Genomic DNA, 21,919 nt, shown 5'->3' on the forward strand with positions numbered 1-21,919 from the left:
CCGCATGGAATCATGGGACATTGAAAGCAGGATCCCTGTTTGTTATACCGCCCTCATGTGGCCATCAATGGAAAAGACCGCTTCTTCTTTCCCTTATTGACTGAATGGTTATTGTATTTAAAGAAATAAATTACAGTTTTACAATAGTTTTACAATATTAAAATCAAACGAGTAAAATAAAACAAAAAAATGAATGCAATTCATAATGTGAGTAGGCCTACATGAAATGATATAAAAGGATTAATGAGTAATGTAAAAAAACAACAACAACAACACATGATATTACAATTTAGTTTTATTTATGTTGTTTACACTTTTGTGCTGCCTTCATAGTTCATGGTATGAATTCTACATGAGATTTATAATCAATTCTAAATAACTAAAACAGAGGCTCTCAGCTCAATTACATTGGAAGTGTAAGTAAGACAAACTAAATAATAATTTATTGTACAGAATATATGTAATTACACATTGAGAGAAATATAAGCCTTTAATATATATATACACCATATAAGCCAAGACATATGACATTTAGATTACTTCCATCTTAATGTAAATTAATACAAAGAGTTAGTATTATAGCAAACACAACACTTTAAACAGCAACTTACTGTTATACCTGTACTGTATGTCTCCAAGCAATAATAACATAAAGTGAAGAATAAGACTGAATCCATACTAACAGTATGGTGGTTTGCCTGAAAGCCTTTGTTGTTGGAGTCAACTTGTAATAGTGTCCCGTTAGGTCGGTTTTAAGCTGCATTTGTGTCCGCAGCAATTACCTAATCTAGCGTCCTATTCCCTGTGGGGGTTGTGAGCTAATCTTGAATAGTGTAATAAGATTTCAGTGTCTACTACCACAATTGACTACTGCAAGGTGACACAAAAACATGTGGGACTTGGATGCAGCAAAGAAGCAGCTAACAGACTGACCATGTGAGGAGGTGTGATTCTTTGAACAATGGACTAAATCAGGAACACTGTGCCTGGACCGCAACCGTGGACCGCCACCATCTTGCCATGGAGGGGACAACTGCAAGAAAAGTGAGTTGTTTTCTTCCACCTTTACTTTTGGCATTGCTTTTATAGTGAATGACAGGTCAACGTCTGGTCTGGTGGCCATCTGTCAGAGAGGTAGTTGAATCCTGTCAGGAATTAAGTGTATCCTCAGTAGGTGTACAGTCGTGGTTGATTTTTGAATACTTTATGTCCTGTAGACTTTGCGTCCTTCTTCAAATTAGAATCTCTTGCAGATAAATGATAAAGATGATAAAGATTCTTCAGTCGATTCATTTATGAAACTGCTTTAGTTCAGGTGAGAAGTGCCGTCATCAAAGTGTTGTATCCATATTGAAAGCTATATATCAAACACAAGATTTATACAAGTTATCAAGTGCTTTATTGTTTTTTCTATTTACTTAAATGCTTCATTTATTCTTAAATATAAAGTACTTCAGAAAACTGATAAAGCCTCTTTTTGCATGTAAACGTGGCTTTTCACTATTCTCATATGAGACCGGACCTGGACGCTTATGTCTGTGACAGAGACAGTAAAAGGCACAATCCCAAATTCAGTGCTGCACGTTTAAAGAATCCTGAAGGCCGAATTACATCAGTTACAACATGAACCATCTACCATCTGTTACTTGTTCAATGGGATCCTTTACCCCTGATTATCTGGTTTCAGTGGGTGTGGCAGTGGTATCTGTGTGATTGTGTTACAGTACGCTGTCTAACCAAGTTTGTATCTCTTGTTGTTACGCGCAATAAATACAGATATTTACAATATTTCCCTTTTTAACTACTGGTGTAACTTTGGGCATGTTTTGCCACCTCCATCCAATTGAGCGGTTACGTCATCTTTGTGCTTCGAGTAAACACAGCTCACCTGCTTAAGCAGCACAGCAGGCTGTCCCTTCCTGCTCTCACCGTATCTAATTATACCTTCGGTCCAGTCAGGTTGGGATGAAAAAGATGATTTGAGACATCAATGTTAACGAGTCTGCCTCAGGGAGTGGCTGTGAGAGAAATTACTTGATCAATTACAGGGTGTCTCTTTTTCTTTATTTGTTTTAACCAACAGATACCAGGATATGGACTTCACAAAAAAGGTATATTAACGCACACATGTTGTAACTTTTACAGTTGACGATATTAATGATTAGTGTATTTAATTGATTAAGATTGATTGCAATCCAATATTTGATTGCTTTATCTATTTGATGAATGAAATAGATTAATCTTTTTATTTTAATGATATATCAGTTACTCAACTAATCCTATTGTCAATTTGATCAATAGAATAAATAATCTGTTTGATAGGATTATTTTTACTTCCCTCACAAATTGTTCAAATTGTTATTCAAGTGTTATTTCACTCTTTAGATAATTTCCCTATTTTTTGACTGAAATTTCAATTAACAACACAGTAGTTCAAACATTTTTAAAAAATATAGGATTTTAGGTGTTAAAAGTCGAGTCAACAGCTAGTAATATGAGTTGTTTTGGGGTTCTCAGAGACCTCTGTTGGCCGCTCGCGGATGTCCCGTCAGTCCACAGTGGACTGCAGCGGTGACGAAGGAAAGCCTAGGAAACTGAACGACTCCTCAGTGGAGACACCGAGCTGCCAGAATCTGCACCGGGAGCTGCTGCTCACCCATAAACGGTACAGGAGGCCCAAACTCTAAAAACACCTCTAGTCTCTGATCTCAATGTGGTCTACATTTCATAGACGCCGGGTAAACAGTTTGTGTAAGTGTGACTCTGACTGATCATGCAGGGGTCTACTGCTTGAGGAGAAACCGGAGCTGAAACGAGTGTTGGAGCAGCGCCGACTGGAGCTGCACAGAGGGGAGGAGTTGGCACAGCGGCGGCCCTCAGATCTGGAGACGGAGCTTCGCAAGAGGCAACAGAAGATGCAAGAGGTCAGAGGAAGGTCAAACAGCCGAGAGACATTCATTGATTAATTGAGGATTAATTCAATACAAATACATTCATTTTGGCCCAAACACACATATTAAGGCCCATGTTAGTAGTGTACGGTAACTAACATGTACTCAAGATCTGCACTTCAGTACAGTTTTGTGGTACTGAACAGCATCTAGTTTGGCCCCATTTTACGTTTCATATGTCTGAAACTTTTCAGATGATTTAATGTACAGTTTTACATCCAAAGAAGTCAAATGATCTAATATTTCAAATAATTAAAAAAAAAAAGAAAGTAGTGAAAAACCATTCAAACCAATGTGTTTAGCAGAAAGTTTTTTTCTTCTCTCGCTTTGACCCCAGAGAGCTTTCTGTGACCGCTTTGCAAAGGTCATGACCTCTCTGCAAACCAACAACTTTCTGTATATAATAGTAAATATCAACTATATCTATAAATCTGACTGTGTTTACAACCAAATACGTGGTGATTTATGTTTTGTGAGGGTAAACCGCTGTTGGTCTGGACGAAGTGGAGGGTGACTTGTCTTTTGTCTGACCAGTATGAGCAGGAGGAGATCAGACAGCGGGAGAACCAGCAGAAGATCCCAGAGTTTGTCCGTGTGAAGGACAATCTGAGGCGGACACAAACGTCTGAGCAGTGAGGCCCCGAGGCTCCCATCGGCCCTCACTGCATCTTACCATTGAGGCCCTATCTTCATGTTCACTGTCTACTGAATGGCGACAAAAACATCCCAGAGGCACCAGCTCACAACAAATGTCTTAGTGAATGTAACATTACATTTTGAGTATCAGAATTTGTTTGAGAAATCATGCATACCAAGGAACACATATTTAGAAATGTCTTCTTAAAACTTTAAAACAGTTCTGATGAAGGAGTGGAGCACTTGTTTTTTATTCATCACTATGTGGATCAACACAAGAGGATGGATATTTTTAAAGTTTTTTATGGTCATTGTACTGTTTTTCAATTCATCATGCTTCCTCTTGGATTAAAGGAGCATGAACATGTTTTGTTGTTTGCTTAGTTGAAGGGCCACATAATTCTTTACTTTATAAGTCCTTTATGTGATTATTAACATTTCTATACAGACCTCTTTTGTATTAATAGAAATACCCCACAAATGTACATGTTTATGTCTTTGTTTGTGTGTCTGTGTTGTGGAAATAAAGGCTTTATGGTTTGCAGAGATGTGTTGTTTAGTTGGACACAATTCAAAGCACTGGGATTTGCATGCAGCTCTTTTCCCTGTGGACTTCAATGCTGCATTCACATGGATATGGGACTTTGTTTAATTAGCTGATCTTTTCATTCCATCATGGGACGAGAGGAGAAAGCACAGGCCATCTGGAGGAGGCTTTTAAGGATATATAGGCAAGGAATACCCAAGGGCCTGGTTAAAGCACAGGAGAAATTTGGGACAGTCAGGGAAGCCCTGAGCTGAAGGCACATAAAAACAGCCTGTTTGCTATTCCAGAATACATCTCATAAACAAATGAAACACAAATTGCAACACATTATCTGTGGTGAAAGAAGTAATCAGATTGTCTAAGTATAATCAGCTACATGGACTTCTTAAAGTACTAAAAGCAAAAATATTAAATAATGAAGATTTCTGTATTGTTATATACCATATATCATATTATTGTATTGTTGGTACTGCTACATTAACATGTAAGCAGCAATGTTGTAATCTGAAGTGAAGCTAATTCTAACTACATTTTATGTTAAGCAGCTGATTGTGTTGAAATTTGTATCTGCAATTTAACTAGACAAAATGTCTGTCAAATACATTTTTCCTCTGAGGAACATCAAATATATAGTATGTAAAATGTTAACTTAAACACAATATCAGAGCAATAAACTAGTTAGGCCTATACTATTAACTACTGCAGATGAAGTATTATTAGAGAATAAGCACACACAAAAATAATACAAGGTTTTTTTCTATATTAAAGGACACATCTTTCAATAATGCATACTCTCCAAAGGCCAGGAGGCCAAATATAGCTTAGTAAAAAGTTAGCAAGTCAGCATTCAAAAGTTCATCCTACTCCACAGCATAACTATTTGAATGTATGTTTCTGGGATGAGGGCTCATCTTGGCCCGAACACTACACTTTGTTCGTGTTTTCACCGCCATGGCGGAATGAAGATGTGAGTGTGGTCGTGTTCACCACCACCACTACCACTGCTCACCAGCTGTCCTGGGTTTTATCACAACGTGTCGCTCCCTCCGGTCATTCTTCTTTTGTGGCTCTTTGCAAATTAAAAGCCTCCTCAGTGAGTCGCGTGCTGCATAAATACACAGAGCGTGTCTGCAGCGTCAGAAGCGTCGGACCAAACCATTCTAAATAATAGGGGGAGATCACGGCACCATTAAATGTACTAATCCCGTTTTAACACTTATTTTAGTGAAAAAATGTTTTTTACAGCAGGTATACGGAGAAAACAATACATTTAACATAATACAAGATCGAAATTAGTTTTCAAAGAAATAGGTTCTCAAAAAACAAATGTGGCGTTACCCCGAAACAGTGGAGCGGACCGAAACAGATGTCCTAAGCGTTGTTTTCTCCTCTGACCAGAGAAAGTCTGAACACCTCCTGCTGTCTCTGAGAGGATGCTGTAGAGGAGCAGATATCACTCTACAAGGTGAGTACACAATACTTTATACCGGTCCGCAACATAACATATGAAGGGAAAGCACCGGATATTGAAACCGCAGCTACTTTAGTTCAACCAGCTTTAAGTTGGATGAAGTGTGTGAGTCGAGGGGATGATATTATAGATCGGACAACTTTAGAAACCCGGCACAAAGCAATTAGCTGAACGAATATTGATATTTATTTATTACACGTCAATAAGAGAAGTACTCACTCTTCTTACGTGTTGTCAAGTAAGTCACGTTGTGCACATGTACTCAAGTTCTCTACTTAACTACAATCACGAGGTACTTGTAATTTTTATTTCATTTTTTTGTTGTTTTTGCTACTTTCTACTTTTAGACAACTTCAATACAAAAAGACATATTGTACTTTTTACTTCACTACATTTATTTTACGGCTATAGTTACCTGTCACTTGGACTGCAAAATATAACTTTGCATGCTAAATCTACAGAAATGTATGTAAAATGTATTTCGTGAGTGATTCATGGATAATACTTCTGCGCTTTTGTTTAAGCAAAATCTAACACAGGATTTGAAATGGAATATTTTCATAATGTGGCAGTGCCATATTTGCCTTGTAAAGTAATGTGAGGATCTGAATATGAGCTGAGGATCAACCACTGCACCTTATTAAAAAAAATGTAAAATTAAGGGACGCATATGCAAAGACTTAAATCAACTCAGAATTATAACGATTAGACTAAGTAATTATGATTATTGATTTTGTTTTACTATCCAGAAGACTGGACATGGCCTCTGCAGTTTAATAAGGTCTGTATTGGACCATGAATAGGAACAGGTTGCTTTCACTGAAAAAAACTCTTTAGGGTTTATGTGGGGCAGCCGGCTGCCCGGTGGCAGTGGTTTGTGGCCGAAGCAGTCGAATAAACACCGTCTGTGTCAGTCCACATGTTGACAGACATGCTGTGCTACTGTGGTGCGAAAGACAACACCTCTGTGTTGTCTCGCCCCTACGCCAGTTCTTTTGTAAACAAAAGGGACTCGTGGGTGAAAAGCACACCCTGCCAGGAGCCCAAGCTGACCATCAGAGACCATTCGAGAGGCCTCAGAAATGATGACTCAGAGGGACAAGGTGTCATGAACCTCGGTCAGCCCATCGGCCCCTGGAGAACAATAGAGCATCTCTTCTTGCCCTCTGTATTTACGCTGTCATTTGGTTGTGACAGAGCTGGTGTGTCTGGCCAGCATATGGCCTCCGGTGACTGAGCGCAGGCCGATATGGTGCTTATTACCCTGCATTGTCTCTGCTCGAAAACTAAGACCTGTGCATGACTTTACAATGTTGATCTGACAAAGGAAATAGGCTGCCATTGTCTTTGACACAGACTACTTGTAACCATGGCTTTTAATGTGATCACAGCCTCTTGACTGCTTTTTGCTGCAATCTGTGGAGTTTCCGCACTCAGCACTGGCTCTTAAGACAAAGATCTGACTTCTGTGACGTGCTTTGTAATACAATACTTCTTCTTTTTTTTTCTCCTACCGCTCCCCCACATTGATGCACTTTTCTTCCAGCGGCCTATATTGTGTGCAGAGTGGATCCATTCTGCTGAATGGATTTTGGCTCTTCACCCGACTCTGAAATAAGGCATGCTGTAAGGTCGTCTGGTTTTCTTCCATAGTATCAGCATTCAGTGGAGAGTCTTAATTACAGGGTTTGAACAGGCCTCGGTCTGGTTTCAGGCATCCCTCACTGTTTCCTCGGCGAGGCTGGTCCCCATTGGTAATTCCAGGGCCAACCACAGTGGTAATGAGCGCGGCGGTGGTGGTGGCGGCATTCCAGGAGATCGCAGCTCCAAATGCTCATGGGAAAGGGTGGTGGGGGAAGTCTGGGAGACAGTGAATCCACATCATGATCTCTTGCCATAAACACCCACTTCCGTAGATGTTACACTGTCACGGTCGGGTGACCAGTGAGGATTGGGTGGGATGATGAGCTCCCATTCCAGACACGTTCCTAGTTGATCAGATGCAGCACAATCAAGATGTTATGACTGCATCAATCAAACCGGGTGGAGACTGTGCTATCAGGGGCTATCCCTCCAGGAAATTAACTGCTATTCCTGTTTCACTCAATCAAGAAAAGTATACTTTTTTGGCTTTTTCATACAAGTAGGATTTCAACACACCCGCGGCTTCCAGTTTTTTTATGAAAGCTATGACAAATGGCATCAATGTCTTGGCAATAAGCTGCAACTTCAAGTGAGATCTGTTGTTTTACCCAAAATCACCCACCCACCCACTCACTCAGCCTAGCCCTTTCGACCACAGACTCTTGTGAAAGTCCTCAGAGTTATTGGGTGTAAGTGGGTAAATCCCACATTACCCTGCCTGTCTCTGATTACCAGGCTGGATTCCTGTTGACGTCTTTAGTTTGAGATCGCTGCAGCATGGAGCCATGGAGCCATGTGTCTGAGAGGACAGCGGGCCTTCACCGTACGCAGTAAAAACTCTGCACTGTTCCTTTCCCCACCTCTCACTGCAGCCTTGTCTCAATATTGGCCGAACATCGCTACTCAGCACTGAAGCAGAGTTGTCAGCAGATATTGCGCCCACAGCCGATTATTAAGGCTGGTTGGTGTATACAGGGCCTTTGTTGCAGTGTTGTTTTACTGACTCGAGCTGCCTGCGCTTCATTGTACTACATGACTGCTCATAGCTGAGTCAGTTCAATAGGACACACAATAATATCCTGTCTATCTCAGTGTCCGCCTGGTCCACACAGGAAAAGGTTTGATACCAATCTCAAAACACAGAGGATGAGACAAGAGTTGAGGATTATACACGACCGCCTTAGAACCACATTCATTCATATGGTGCCTGTTTGCATGTCCCCTTTGTTCCTCTCTAAAAGCACATAATATACTTATGTTAGGAGCTTTGCTTGCATGCTATTTATACAGATACTGCTTGAGGAGTCATCAAGTTCATGAAGTATCATTTTATGAATGTGTGGCATTGAAGCAATAAGTGAGGCTAGTACTTTGCTTTAATCATATTAGTGCCTGTAATGCTCTGCTTCCCTTCTCTAGCAGAAGTCAAGGGTGGTGGCAGGCATGTGAGCTGCAGAATCAATTCATTGACCTAAAAAATTGGAAAAATAGGACAGCGAGTTTTCTCTTGCTCATAAGGCGATTTTTACATTAAATTACATTATAATTCATTTAGCTGACGCTTTTATCCAAAGCGACTTACAATAAGTGCATTCAACCATGAGTACAAACTCAGAACAACCAGAATCAGGAAAGTACAATTGTTTCAATGAAGTCAAACTACAAAGTGCTAACAGTAAGAGACATTTAAGTGCTACTAAAGTGCTACTACTGCGCTACCTTCCCTATTCAAGGTGTAGTCGATAAAGATGTGTTTTTAGTTTGTGGCGAAAGATGTAGAGACTTTCTGCGGTCCCGATGTCAATGGCGAGCTCATTCCGCCCCCGATTTCACCAAAACTGTTTTAAAAGCCTCGAACCCTAAATGTTGTCTCCAATTTGTTGTTGCCATTGTTGCCCTCCTCCTGCTGCCGTTCCTCTCCACGTCTTGTGTTTTTGTTTATAGTCAGTCAGATGTTCGGTGGACAGCAACAATGGAGCAGAGCGGGCTGTAGACCTGAATTGTGTTGGCCTGTTTGTTAAAGTGAAATATGTTGCACAGGAGTCAGCAGGGACTTTGTGATCTGATGCTGCGTGGACAAGCCCAGCATTGAGACATACTTCCACTTCAAAGCCCCCCAGAGGGTTTTTCTGGACACTGGTTGAATAGGAGCTGAGGGAGGGGTGTGTGGGGGGAACAGGTGCAGTCCATGAGTGGGGTAATTCCTGCTGCCATCTGCTTTCTTTTTCGGGGTCTGGGCTCTTTAAACGCCCTGTGACACGCCTCACAGGGACACGCTCCCCTAGCCAGCCGCATCGTGCCCCGTCACCATGGCACCCCGATTCGGATTAACCCCTGCACATGTGCCGAGTCAAGAATGGGGGTCTGAGTCTTTTGTGAGGGAGCATGGGAGGGAGAAAGAGGTTGGTGGAGGAGGAGGAGGGAGGAGACGGAGCGCTGCATGGATAAGTGTGTGAAAGGACACTCGCCAGTCTTTCACTTTTGTTAAGTAAAGCAGCAGCAGGGAGGGTGAATGAAGCCATGTGGCGGCAAAGCAACAGGAGAGTCAGTATTCACAAGGGATCCAGATAACTTTGACTGATTTTAGTAATATCTGCCTTTTTCAACAGGTGCTCTAGAAAAGTTAAGTGTAGATTGTCGAGATGACAGCAATCGAGACTAAAGAGGAGATCAGTGACACTGACAGCGGGATTATCGTCCACTCGGGTAAGAGCGTCACCTCTAAATACAGCATCTGAATTTCACATATGTCACGTTGTAGCTTAGGGCTGCATGATAACAGCAAGTTAAAGAAAATGTTGCAGGTCACAACTAATTATTCCCTCACATATAAGATTAAAAAACATTTAAGAGGGAATTAAATAAAACGGTCTAATGATCATAATTTGCAGTTATTTAGTTTAGCAGATGCAAAAGCTGATTAATTATTTAGGAATTTTCAAATGAACTTCATCATCCCAAAGGGAATTTAATTCACAGTGTATGCACACATTGAGAGAATTTCATGTACTAAAAATGTAATGCCAGATGGGATGAAATTGTTTCTTTATATCCAGTAAGAATAGTGAATATTTATTCACATGGCTGATCTAGGACCTGATGAGGAAAGCCTGATCTGACCTTCTGTGTGTCCACTGCAGGTCCAGACAGCCCCACGTCCCCGGGGAAAGACCCGACCACACACACCAGAGCCCTGAAGTTAAAGCACCAGTCTCTGGAGAAAGGACTGGAGCTCTGCCTGCTGGAGCTCAGGAAGCTCTGCATCAGGGAGGCAGTGAGTTTTTACTAGATTAAAATAATGCACAGACTACAGATTACTTATTTAGGGACTTTGTAATGGCTCAAAAGGTGTTGTTATATTAGAAATATGTGTGTAAGGGTTACAGATTTCCCTTTCTTCTAAGCAACACTTTCATTTTTAATTCACAGGAGCTGACCGGCACGCTGCCCTCCGACTATCCTCTGATGCCTGATGAGAAGCTTCCTATGGTCAGAAGGAGGATTGGAGCTGCCTTCAAGCTCGACGAAGGTCTGATCCATCTGAACAAACAGGTATGGATCTCAATCAGTGTTCACTATTTTTGGGTCAAGACATTACAAATCATCATCAGACAAACTAAAATGTCTGTCTATGTGTGTGTTTATCACAGGGATCAGAGCTGCAAGGGCTGGAAACTGACTTGGCTCTTCAGCGGCAGATTTATGAGGCGGCCCGCAAACTCTCCCTTGAGGGGAAGCTGAGCAAACCACAGAAGAAGAGCCGGTTGCAGCAGTGCAAGAGGGAGGAGAAGAAGGTGAAGGATCTGCAGGAGGCAGTGTTCCAGCACAGGATCAAGAGCCAGTGCAACTCACCTTGCGTCAGCATCTCAAACCAACAAAACAAAGGTGAGTCACACTGCTGCCCCCTTCAGGCCAAACGTCAGAAACACGGTCAGTGGCTTTGACGGACACTTTTTAAAATGTTCCCTTTTTACCTGCAGATGTGTGCATGTCTGATGACAGTTCCCTCTCTGATGTGGTGGCCCTGGATGATGGTGAGTGGAGAGTACATTTATACATATTTTATATTGAAGATGTAATCACTCTCTGATGGACATGCTTGCATTAAGATATACGGTGAAAAGAAGTATGGATGAGAAAGCTGTATGATTTTGGATCAGCATGATACCGACTGTTTGATGTTTTCTGTGATTATCCACAGATGTGGACTCGCCCAGCCCTCTCTCTCCTCCTGTGTTGGGCACTTCCTATTCAGAGCCCCTCCAGCTCACGGCCCTGCAGTCTTCCCAGCAGTCGTCAAGTCAGCTCAGTGTGGAGTACGAGCGCTCGCCCATCCAGAACTCTCCGTGGAAAGAGTCCAGTCTGGATCAGCCTTACCAGAGGATCACAAACCCCCGGTCTGTTTGTGCCAGCAGGTCCAGGTACGAGTCGGAAGTGTATTAACTACCCATTAAATACATAACTGCTTTCTTTACAGGAGTATAATACAATCAAAACGGGAGTTTAGTGTCAGCCTTCCTAGCCTCACAGGATGTAATGCATATCTCACCTAATCTTCTCTGTTTTTGTTGTGTGCAGTAGTCCAGCTGGAACCCTGATGTCAGCAGAGAGCATAATTCCTCTGTCTCAGTTTTTAAAGAAAACGGCCCTGCGTCAGAACAACTCCACCAGCGCCCCCTCCACCCCAGAGCTGCACGTACGCCGACAGGGCTCCCAATCCTTCAGGTGCACAGAGAAGTCTGATTATAACGCGAATGCACAAAGAGCACAACCACATGCAAACTGTAATTTAACAATTTCCCATGATATCGCTCCTCAGACTTCCCAAAAGTAAGCCACCTGCTGACACGGAGAACAATCGAGGGCGAGCCAGGCTGCCCCAGCCTCGCTTTCTGGCTGACTTCATGGTGCGCTCTCCAGAGTACTCTCCCTTGCGCCCTTACCAGTCCAGCTCGGAGGACAGCAGCTCGGAGCACTCCTCCTCCTCCTATATTAGCTCTCCTGGCGTGGACGCACCCACTGAGATGCCAAAGCTCTGCCCGCCGCCTTACGGATTCCACTTTGGAGCACAAAAGAAAGGGCTCTCCAGCGTCACCAGCTCCAACAAGAACAGCAACCAGTCTCAGCCCAGCCCTGGCTACGTCAGAGCGAATGCAGAGGATGGCCTGCTCTCCCCTCATGAGCTGGACATGGGGAAGTGCTTCCTGTCCTCTCCTCCCGTGGCACACAGCCCTCTGCAAAGACAGTGGCAGGGCGAGGCCTCGTCCACGAGGAGAATCCCAAAGCCCCCGCCGCCTTACACCAGGCTGGTGCGAACGCCCTCGCTGAATGAGTACCCAAACCACGCCATCAGGCTGACGCCGAGGGACATTGTGTCGGAGGAGTTGAAGTCGTGGCATCAGAGGAATCAGCTGCATAAGTTACAACCAAGCTGCGAGGACCAGCAGGGTGTCACGAGCCCCCCGTTACCTCATCTGCCGCCATTTAAACAGGTTAGTACTGATCATGTCACAACAGTGAAATAGGCCACTAGCACGAGTGGTAGTGTCTGTTAGACTCTGATGATGATTTTTTCATAAATAGATTGATTGTTTGAGTTTTAAAACATCAGATATAAATATAACATGTCCATGACAATGTCCTGGGTTTAAATGTGAGATCTTCCAATGTCTTTATTTATCTGAGCAACAGTCCAAAACACTAAAATATTCAGTTTGCAATAAGATATGTGTGTCCAGAATGTGTAGGACCAACACTGGTTTCATGTTTTCACAGGGTTCAGGTAATGTGGTTCTCCAGAGAGCTGCAGACGGGACTCCAGTTCAGTGGTTCGTTGCAGAAGACGCTGAAATCGTGAGCCAGGTGTAACTCTACTCCCCCGCAGTATGTTCAGTAGGAAGTGTGTTATTCCTCTCTATTTATTTTTGTATTTATTACGGTTGTGGACTCTCTGTGAGATTGTATGTTGACGTGACAAATGTATACCTATTGGGACTCCGCTGAGCACATTTCTCTCGTCGTTTAATTTAAACTTGATGTAAGGTGTTATGCCAGTTTTATTTATTTGAAATTGCTTTTTTAATAGTTGCTTCTACAAGTCCTGAGGTGAATTAAGGTTCAGAGCAAACTGATTTAAAACACAAATGCTGAAATTATTTGTGTCTGGCACACATTTTGCACATGAAATTCTCCGACAGTAGTTTTTGGAAAAGTATCCCCTTTCCTAATATAATTTTTTATGTTATACTATATTTATCTTTTAATGAGTTTCCTCATTGCAACATAGACTTATTTCTAAAATGTTGATACATATATATATTAAAATTGAATATGTAGCCATGATGTGAAGTGAGCTGAATCTTAACGTTTGCTATTAACTCCTAATAATGAACCACTGATTAATAATCACTGAACGGTGGTTTGAAGAAAGGTTTTACTTCAGTATGGTGTTTTCTTACTAACAAAGTGATTCTATCAGTTTTGATATGTTTTGTATATTTATAATAAAAAATACAGCTGAAAGTGTAGTTTGTGGTTTTGTTTTCTTAGATTTGAAAAAAAAGATCAAACAAAAACATGAAACAAAAGTGTCATAAACTGTTTTATATTCAGAGGCAGACGTTCCAGCTGCTTTACACGCTGGATGTTTAGACTACAGACACCTTGCTGATGACACATTCAGGGCTCAGGTGCTTCATCATCGGGCTTCCACAAGAAGCACGTCAACGACACGACACTGAAAAGCACCAGCAGGTACATGCAGAACAGCGTCCAGCGGCAGCGATACAACCAGTGAGCCAGAGGGCGATGCCGCCACGAGGATCCACACCTGAGGAGAGCAGTCGGTCAGCGTCCAGAGGAGAAATCATCACACTCGTCTTGTCAAGCTTAGATGGACTTACGTGCTCACAGAGAGCCGTCGGTAACCGTGTGAACTCTTTTTTTTTTCCTTGTCTACTTTTTTCTTTGATAACGCAGCTTTGCCCTTGTGTCTCTGACGCAGAGTGTCCAGAGGGAAACTGCAACAGAGACGGTTAAATGACAGTATCATTACATCCCAATACGGTGGCAATGCAACGTGACAGAGTGGGTGGAATCACAGAAAAAGTAGATGTATTTTACACTGATGTTAAATGTATGAAGTGTCTTTTAGTCACACTTCACTCAGCTGTTGGAGTCGTTACCTAAAACAGGATTTAGCATCATTGTGAACTAAATGTGTTCACTTTGTAATTCAATGATGCGTCGATGCTTCTCGTACAACCGTAACATTATTAAATAATCATGTGAAACAATTCATTTTTTTTCCCAGCAGGAAGAGTGCAGGTGTTTCTACTGATATGAATGACGGCTGGTAATTAAGGCAATTAATCACACCCTAATTTAAAAAAAAGAGCACACTTTATTCAAACAAACAACAAGCGCTTCAGCAGAGTAGATGTTAACTGCAGCTTTCAGCATTGCACGGTGTTTCTGATATTTCGTTCATGAACCATGATTCCATACTTTTTGTTGCGTAACTTTCTGGTGGCCGGTTGTTTCGATGGGAGGCACTCGGGGCTGCGGGGTGGAGGTGGAAGAAGCTCAGCAGCTGGAGCTTCTGGCGGAGTTTCATCTGGATCAAACGGACTGAAACATGGAAAGAGGAAAATCAGGTGACGCACATTTGCTGATCACAAAGCGTAAAGGCTGAGTTTGTAGTCGGGGACCTGTCGTCCACAGCGTAGCTGTCATCCTTGGTCATGGCAGAGCAGCTGGACTTGGAGTTCAGCGGGGGAGACGAGCGGGTGAGGAAGGAATCCTTGCTGAAGGACCTTCCAGGAAGAGCTCGTTTCTTCACGTCGCGTTTAATCTTCTCCTGTGGAGGAGAAGACACTCGACTAATTTGGGTTTCTGGATGATTGACGATTGTAAATTAAGTTCACTAAAGAATCCCCCTTACCTGGATTTGGCTGGGAATCAGTGTTATGCTGACTCTGCGACGACTGCCACTGTTCTGAAAGAACACAAATAAAAAGCGGATTGAAGTCCTAAAAAGGAAAACGTTTCCATATCAAATGGTACAACAAGCCGAATATCTGCATACCGGCTGAGAGTTTTTCTTTCTGCTGTCACTATCCTCCGGATCTAGAACAAGAAATTCAGTCAAATGTTGCGTGTGACGACCGAGCAAGACAAAAAGCACAAGACAGAACTTCAGAGACCTGGCGATGCTCGGGTGTCGACAACATTCTTGCTCGAGTTCTGCTGCTGGATCGTCTTCTTAGCCTCCTCCAGCTCTTCCACGTTTCTGTCATGTTGTTTCCTCAGGTTCTCCACATGAGCCACCATGAGCTTGACGGCTCGACTCACTCGAGCCTCCTATCAAAGAGAAACAACAAAAGGAACAAAATATCATAGAAAACCAACCCGTCTGTCACGAATTGCTTTCATGTCCATACATAAATTACAATGTGTTACAGATCAATATTAAGAAACTGTAATGCATAAATAAAGAGATGTTGGTTGTCATATAGGCAAACAGCGTTGAAACGTTGCGCACACTTTAACTTTGATTGATTATTTAGTAAATATTATAGATAGTTATAGATGTCATCTTTTACGAGTGATTCTTACCTCTAAAACTTGTATTTAAGGGATTTCTGAAGGCTTAAAGAGGTGACAGTATTCCGTTTTTTCATCAGGAACACAAAAAATATGTATTATTTTTAAGAAATGTCTCTAATCATTCTATGACCCCCTCACAGATATTTTTTGTGGCCCCGGCCCACAGATCAGAAACCACGTTCCCGAGTGGCTCTGAACCATCCAGTACCTGGTGCACAGCGCCGAGCACCTCCGCTGTGTTGGAGATCCGTTCCACAGTCCCACTGAGGATGTCCAGAGACAGCTCCAGCCTCTGCAAGATGTTACTGCGCTTACTGTCCAGACACAGGCCCTTCAGCATCTGAAAACACACAAACACACACACACACGCCTGCTTAATGGTGGCGTCACTAAAGCGTATTTCACATCATCAGTCAGTCACCGCACCTCCAGCGTCTCCCGGCCTCGGGTCAGCTCCAGCTGGACGTTCTCCTCCGCCAGGTTGCGGGCGTGCTCCTCCGCCTGCAGCCTCTGCTTCAGGGTGTACTGATCACAGCGGGAGGCCAGGGCGATCTGGGAGAAGGCCGTCTGGGAGCAAGAACAGTCATCTCACGTTGCAGATGTTACGTCGGGTTTTAAGCCGTTTATTTGATGGTTGAAATTATAATAGCATATTAATTGAGGCATTTGTAATCTGCTGCCTGGATATTTAGATATTCAGCACAAAATCAAGAAGTGAATTATTTCAAATCTAGAGACAGACGAGGTGAACATTACAACTTAAATGTAAAGGATAGGCGCACAATTGTTCACGTCTGTCTTCAAAATAGTCAGCTGCCCTTGAACATTGAAACGTTCTTAGTTGTTGTAATCATTCCTCCTGTTCATAAAATAAAGAAAAAAGATAAAAGCCTTTAAAATACATTTGAATACATTGCTGCACAGGAGGACTGCAGGTTTTGTCCCCCATCTTCATTTACGTTAAAAGAGCTTTAAGAGATCTATTAATAGGAAAAAGTATTCCAAGCAAAACCTGTTGAAAAATTGTAAACCTGTAAACCTATTACAATACTAACATGCACATATGAAATATATGGAGTACATAGAAATGCACATGTAGACGAATAAACAGCATGTAAATTATAACATGGGGCCCTTACCTCCAAATCTTTCTCTGACAGCTCCATACTGTCATAAAACAGTGATGAAAAGACAGATGAACATGTGTTATTAAGGTATACTATGATAAGCCTGTGTGGCAGATGCATATCACGCTCAGTCACCTGTTGAGGCCAACTCGCTCCACGATGGACAGCTCGTTCCAGCTGGTGATTGGCAGCTCCTCTTGACTGGTTTCTGATGAGAGACAACCCAGTTTAAATGCACAGCCGTGACGCTGCTTCCTGTGAACGTTCTGCAGCCGTTACCTTCGTCACTGTCCTCACTGTCCAGCATGGTGGACGGGTTGTAGCTGTTGGCTTCTGCATCAGGCTGAAATTAGTTCAGAAACAAAGTTCTCAACTACAGAAAAATACAATCATTACATTTAAAGTGGTAATCAGGTGGGACAGCTGTGAGATTATTTGACTCACCTGAGCGGTCATCACTACATCCACTTCTCAAGTCTGTCTTCTCAAGAACAATCCAATTATCTTTCTCAGGTTAGTAACAGATTAAATCATTCAAATCCTCTTCACAGTCAATTCTGGATGATTCATTGCAGCCGGAAACACAAATGTTTGTTTCTGTCCGTGTTGGGTTCATTGCTCCCGTTGCCTTTCTCCTGTGCTGAGAATAGATAATCCTATTAAGCGATCCACAGTCAAAGCAGAGCAGGATGACTGCCCCAAGAGGCTCATGGGTAGCTGTCGCTGTACCTGTTTTTATCTTTAGTAAATGAAATGCCGTTGTCCCAAGAGATGAATAAAGTGCATCACTTCCCGTCCGTATCCCCGTCCTTTGAAGGAAATACGAGACCCTTATAAACTTAACTGAATCCAAGCACTTTAGACCAAAGTAGTATGTCACTATTCTTAAATTAATTGTTGGATGCATGGAAACATTACACATACTCCGCAAGACCTATAAGTGTTATTTACTTTTTTTTAAATTTACATATTTAAACCACTCAGTCTTTTTCTGGAAGTCATAAAAAATATTTATTAGATAAAGTGAAAGTGGTTGATTCATCTGCCTTTTGGCTGCTGAAGGGCACCACTTAGAAAAAAATAAACCTTTATTCTTTTTCCTGAAAATATAATATTCGATAAGTCAGATATTCAAAACATTTTATATTGGAGGGATAATTCAGTGTTAAAGCATTTAGGAAACTCTACTTTTGATCTTCACATTAACTAGAGACAGGTTGATCAGAGGCATAGTAAATGCATCAGTTATATTTAAGTATTTAAGTCAATTAAATAACCTTTTTTTTATATATATACATTTTTATCTATGAACAGCTTCTTAGTTCGGTCCATACATATTAAGTTATACGTTATTGTTTAGACCAAGATGACTACATTACAGCTGACAAAGTATCGTTGAAATGTTTATACCTGAAACTTAAAATGATGTGTCTAGGACGATTACACGATGAAAAACAAAAAACTTTATCTGAGAAAAGAAAAACTCTGAAAACTGTTATCTTTGAGCGTCTCAACATTTTTATTAATAGAAAAGTTGTCTTTTAGTAGAGGCGTTGGGGTTTGCCCATGGTGCTCTTGACGTAGAGGGCACGCACGTTCTGCCAGTTCTTCTTCAGCAGAGACACAAGGAAGTTGACAGCCAGGTGGATGTTGTACACCAGCTCATCCTCAGTCATCTTCACGTGTCCTACAGCCACAGCCAGACACAGCACCTACAGCACAGGGAAGGGTCCTTAGATTATTTAGGAAACCAACGGCCAGTTAAGTACAACCTTAACTTTCACAACATTATAATAACTATGACAGCGTCAACCCAACATTTTGTAGTCCGGACAGTTTGAGTTTGGTTATCTGCAGATATAGAGTACTGATCACTTTTTGTTTTTAAATCCATGAGCAGTATTGTATGCCTCACTGTGGAACAGACGCTCATTCCTTTAAATGTGTATGGCAACATGAAAATGTAACAAAAGCATAGATGGGGTTTTACTGAACTAATGTATATTATTAAAATAATGAAGTGACACCAGCAACTTCAAATTAACAGGACCAATTCAAAAGTAAACTTTTCAACAGAGCAACAACTTTATATCAAAACTGTAAACTGTCTCGTCAGACACTGATTAGCTACGCGAGGCAGTATTAGTGCCAATTAATCCCTAATAACCAGTGACGTGCCATAGAAGTTTTATTTTTTATTTTTTTAATAGTCCAGCATTTCCAAACGTACCTTCTTCATCTGGAATTTGATGGTAGATTTGACTTCATCCACCTTGGTGTTCAGGTTCTCGTTGTGGGTAAGCAGGGAGGGGAACTTGCCGGCCTTGTTCAGTCCAGGACCCAGGATACGAGGTATCTGCTTGATCAGACTCTCAGAGGCAAGGAAGGCATCGTACTTTTTGGCTGGAGGAGAAAGTGAGAAACACTGATCTTAAAAAAAAAAAAAACCTGCAGGACTTCAATAAATCAGGCGTTTGAAGTCATTTCGTACCAAGCTTCTTGACCATCTTCTTGTTCTTGTTGAGCTTCTTGAGAGCCTCGATGTCCATGTGTGGCAGCTCAGCAACTTTGGCTTCGTCACAATGCTGCTGGTCTCCCAGGACGCACACGGAGAATTTGGGCCTGGGGAGAGTCTTCAGCCTGTAGATTTACAAATCAGTTAGACGCTGCTCACGACCCCACATCCAGCCCGAGGGCATCAGTTGGAAGTAAGGCAGGGTATGGTTGAGAGAAAACATGCTCATCGTCTGCATTATGGTGGTTTCAATGAAAGCTCACGTGCTCCTCTCTCCCCAAATGACCCCGCCCTTATTTTACTATGTAATAGAAGACATCTTACCCATACCACCAGTGTGGCCGGTGTCCAGCTGACCTCTCTGGTTATATAATAATTGGTCGGCTTGAGGACATGAACCTGGCAGCTCAGTCACTCAAAGCCTCCCCTCATGTTTTAAGACCCAGGGTACGGGTCCGTCTGCTTCACCTCCACCAGCCAGGCCGGGTCGGCTCAGTCAGACTACCCAGAGTACTTCTCCATATCTGCCCCTGACCTGTCTGGATTTTTAGTCTTTTACTTTTAATGATGTCAGCAACTAATTGCCACATGACAAGTGGTTCATATCATCAGACAGGGCTGGAGGCACACAGGGAAAAGGTTGGGTGAAACAGCAAAAAGGTCGAACCTGACTGTGCCGGAGAAACGCTTGTCCTTTTGGGGATCATAGTTTTTCAAGCTGATCTGCAGCTCCACCGACTCTGTAAACCTAAAAACAGACAAAGTTACACATCGGCTCTCATTCATTTATCTCAAGGCACAAGTGTCACAGGTTTCAACAGCTTCCACACAACTCACTTCCTTGATTTGGTCAGAGAGCCCTGTAGGACCTCCTTCACTGCTTCGTACAACGTATCCCTGGAGACCTTACTGTAACAAACAAAGGATATTAGGTAATTATTAGTTGAACATCTACAAAAAGCACGCTACTTCCGTTGGACGAAGGTGGGAACATTGTCGCAAAATGGGTAAAAAGTGAAAAAATATTTCAAAAAAATATCGTCGGTGAAAGCCAACATGAACATCCGATGCGTGATTGTTTCCTAAAACATGTTAAACGTGTGGATGCCGGTGGATTGTATTGGTGTCCTGACGCTACAGCCGCAGATGAGCCGGTGCGTCACGTCGCATTTAGCTTCACTAAACTACGAATAACAGCACTAAATAACACAAATTCAGCCCACTATGACAAGACAGAAGTCTTAAACCGAGTATAACAGTTCGTGTAGAGTGTAAACGGTTTATTTTTGAACATATATTAATTATCTTGAGTCTGACCTCATTTTTGCGGCTCGTCCCTCTCGACTCGCTACGTTGAAAAGAGAGAGCAGCCGGAAGTTACGCGCTATAAAAGCGTCCGTGTGAAAACGTCATCAAAAAGCGGAGAGGACGGCTTTTCCCTAAAAAAAACTTTATTGAGAAAATCAAACACGTCCAGTACAGGGATTATGTATTTTTCTGTTTTATATAGGTTCCTGTTTTTATTTTTGTCATTTGTCAATAATCTTTTCTGCCAACTATTTAAGTTATACATATCTGGATAGTCAAATACGTTCTAAACATTTAGAAGTTTAAAAGGAAGGTAGTCATTTAAGCCGTATAATCGTATGGATAAACTAAAATAACCAAATTAAGTATGTAAGTTTTACCTGAATAGAAATGGCAATTGTTAAAAGTTTGATGTATCAATCTTTGTCATGAGAGCATGATTTATTTTTAAATAAATGATTGAGTACACACAGCTATCAGAATTAGCTTTAATTGCCATGTACATTTTCACATATATGTAATTTGACGCCGGATTCTGCGCTTTGTACTTGTTTACAAAAAAAAATTTAAGCAAAGGTTAAATATAAAAAAGACATCTCAGAAAACAGAAAAACAGAGCCAGAAAGTGTAGGTATCAGAGCTGGGAAGCAGCTGTTCCTGTGTCTGGTGGTTTGAGCAAACAGTGCCCTGTAGCGCCTACCAGAGGGGAGGAATTGGACCAGCTTGTGTCCAGAGTGTGAGGGGTCTGCAGTGGTCTTTCCAGCCTGCTTCCTGACTCTGGAGGTGCGTTTTAAAAAAATAAATAATATAGAACAATAATTACTACGTATAATATTTAAGTGTTGCTTGATTTCCAATCGTTTTTATTTTTAAATAGATATTTTCTGTATGAATAATATAACATGACAGCCTGTGAGCGCTATGCTCAACAAAATAAATGGACAAAAAAAGTTAATATCAGGCACCTTTCTATGAAGGTTACAACTGGTTTTTTTTCTGTACTCCTTGGCACGTTGTGAAGAACTTATCGTAGTTACTTGATGAAGGTGGAGGTAATGCTAATCACAGCATTTATGTTTGCATATATATCAAATAATTGTATTGTGAACAATA

General features: G+C 41.8%; 3 protein-coding genes and 1 long non-coding RNA gene across 4 annotated transcripts; 2 read left to right on the top strand and 2 right to left on the bottom strand.

The window, feature by feature from the left end:
* Positions 1 to 1,020: 1,020 nt before the first annotated feature.
* Positions 1,021 to 3,816, top strand: zgc:195245 (uncharacterized protein LOC565483 homolog). Its single transcript, XM_068598285.1, has 5 exons — positions 1,021 to 1,044; positions 2,084 to 2,111; positions 2,518 to 2,665; positions 2,780 to 2,924; positions 3,486 to 3,816. Exons 1-5 carry the CDS (start codon positions 1,021 to 1,023, stop codon positions 3,585 to 3,587), a joined length of 447 nt encoding a protein of 148 aa, XP_068454386.1. The 3' UTR covers positions 3,588 to 3,816.
* Positions 3,817 to 5,561: 1,745 nt separating this feature from the next.
* On the top strand, positions 5,562 to 13,480 carry inavaa (innate immunity activator a). The gene is made up of 10 exons (XM_068598248.1): positions 5,562 to 5,599; positions 9,859 to 9,955; positions 10,390 to 10,523; positions 10,679 to 10,801; positions 10,900 to 11,134; positions 11,230 to 11,283; positions 11,451 to 11,670; positions 11,828 to 11,974; positions 12,069 to 12,741; positions 13,025 to 13,480. Exons 2-10 carry the CDS (start codon positions 9,892 to 9,894, stop codon positions 13,115 to 13,117), a joined length of 1,743 nt encoding a protein of 580 aa, XP_068454349.1. The 5' UTR covers positions 5,562 to 5,599; positions 9,859 to 9,891; the 3' UTR covers positions 13,118 to 13,480.
* Positions 13,481 to 15,089: 1,609 nt separating this feature from the next.
* Positions 15,090 to 15,405, bottom strand: LOC137800034 (uncharacterized). Its single transcript, XR_011079488.1, has 3 exons — positions 15,336 to 15,405; positions 15,192 to 15,245; positions 15,090 to 15,107 (listed from the first exon to the last, which is right to left on the bottom strand). It is a non-coding gene; the product is annotated as an uncharacterized lncRNA (long non-coding RNA).
* A 3,073-nt stretch (positions 15,406 to 18,478) lies between these two features.
* rpl10a (ribosomal protein L10a) lies at positions 18,479 to 20,891 on the bottom strand. Its single transcript, XM_068598491.1, has 6 exons — positions 20,816 to 20,891; positions 20,336 to 20,407; positions 20,166 to 20,246; positions 19,475 to 19,623; positions 19,214 to 19,386; positions 18,479 to 18,695 (listed from the first exon to the last, which is right to left on the bottom strand). The coding sequence occupies exons 1-6, from the start codon at positions 20,818 to 20,820 to the stop codon at positions 18,525 to 18,527; spliced, it is 651 nt and encodes a 216-aa protein (XP_068454592.1). The 5' UTR covers positions 20,821 to 20,891; the 3' UTR covers positions 18,479 to 18,524.
* Positions 20,892 to 21,919: the final 1,028 nt, after the last annotated feature.

This window comes from Clinocottus analis, unplaced genomic scaffold (assembly GCF_023055335.1).
Source record: "Clinocottus analis isolate CAN_PGR_092001 unplaced genomic scaffold, fCliAna1.0.p SCAF_4, whole genome shotgun sequence".
NCBI lineage: Eukaryota > Metazoa > Chordata > Actinopteri > Perciformes > Cottidae > Clinocottus > Clinocottus analis.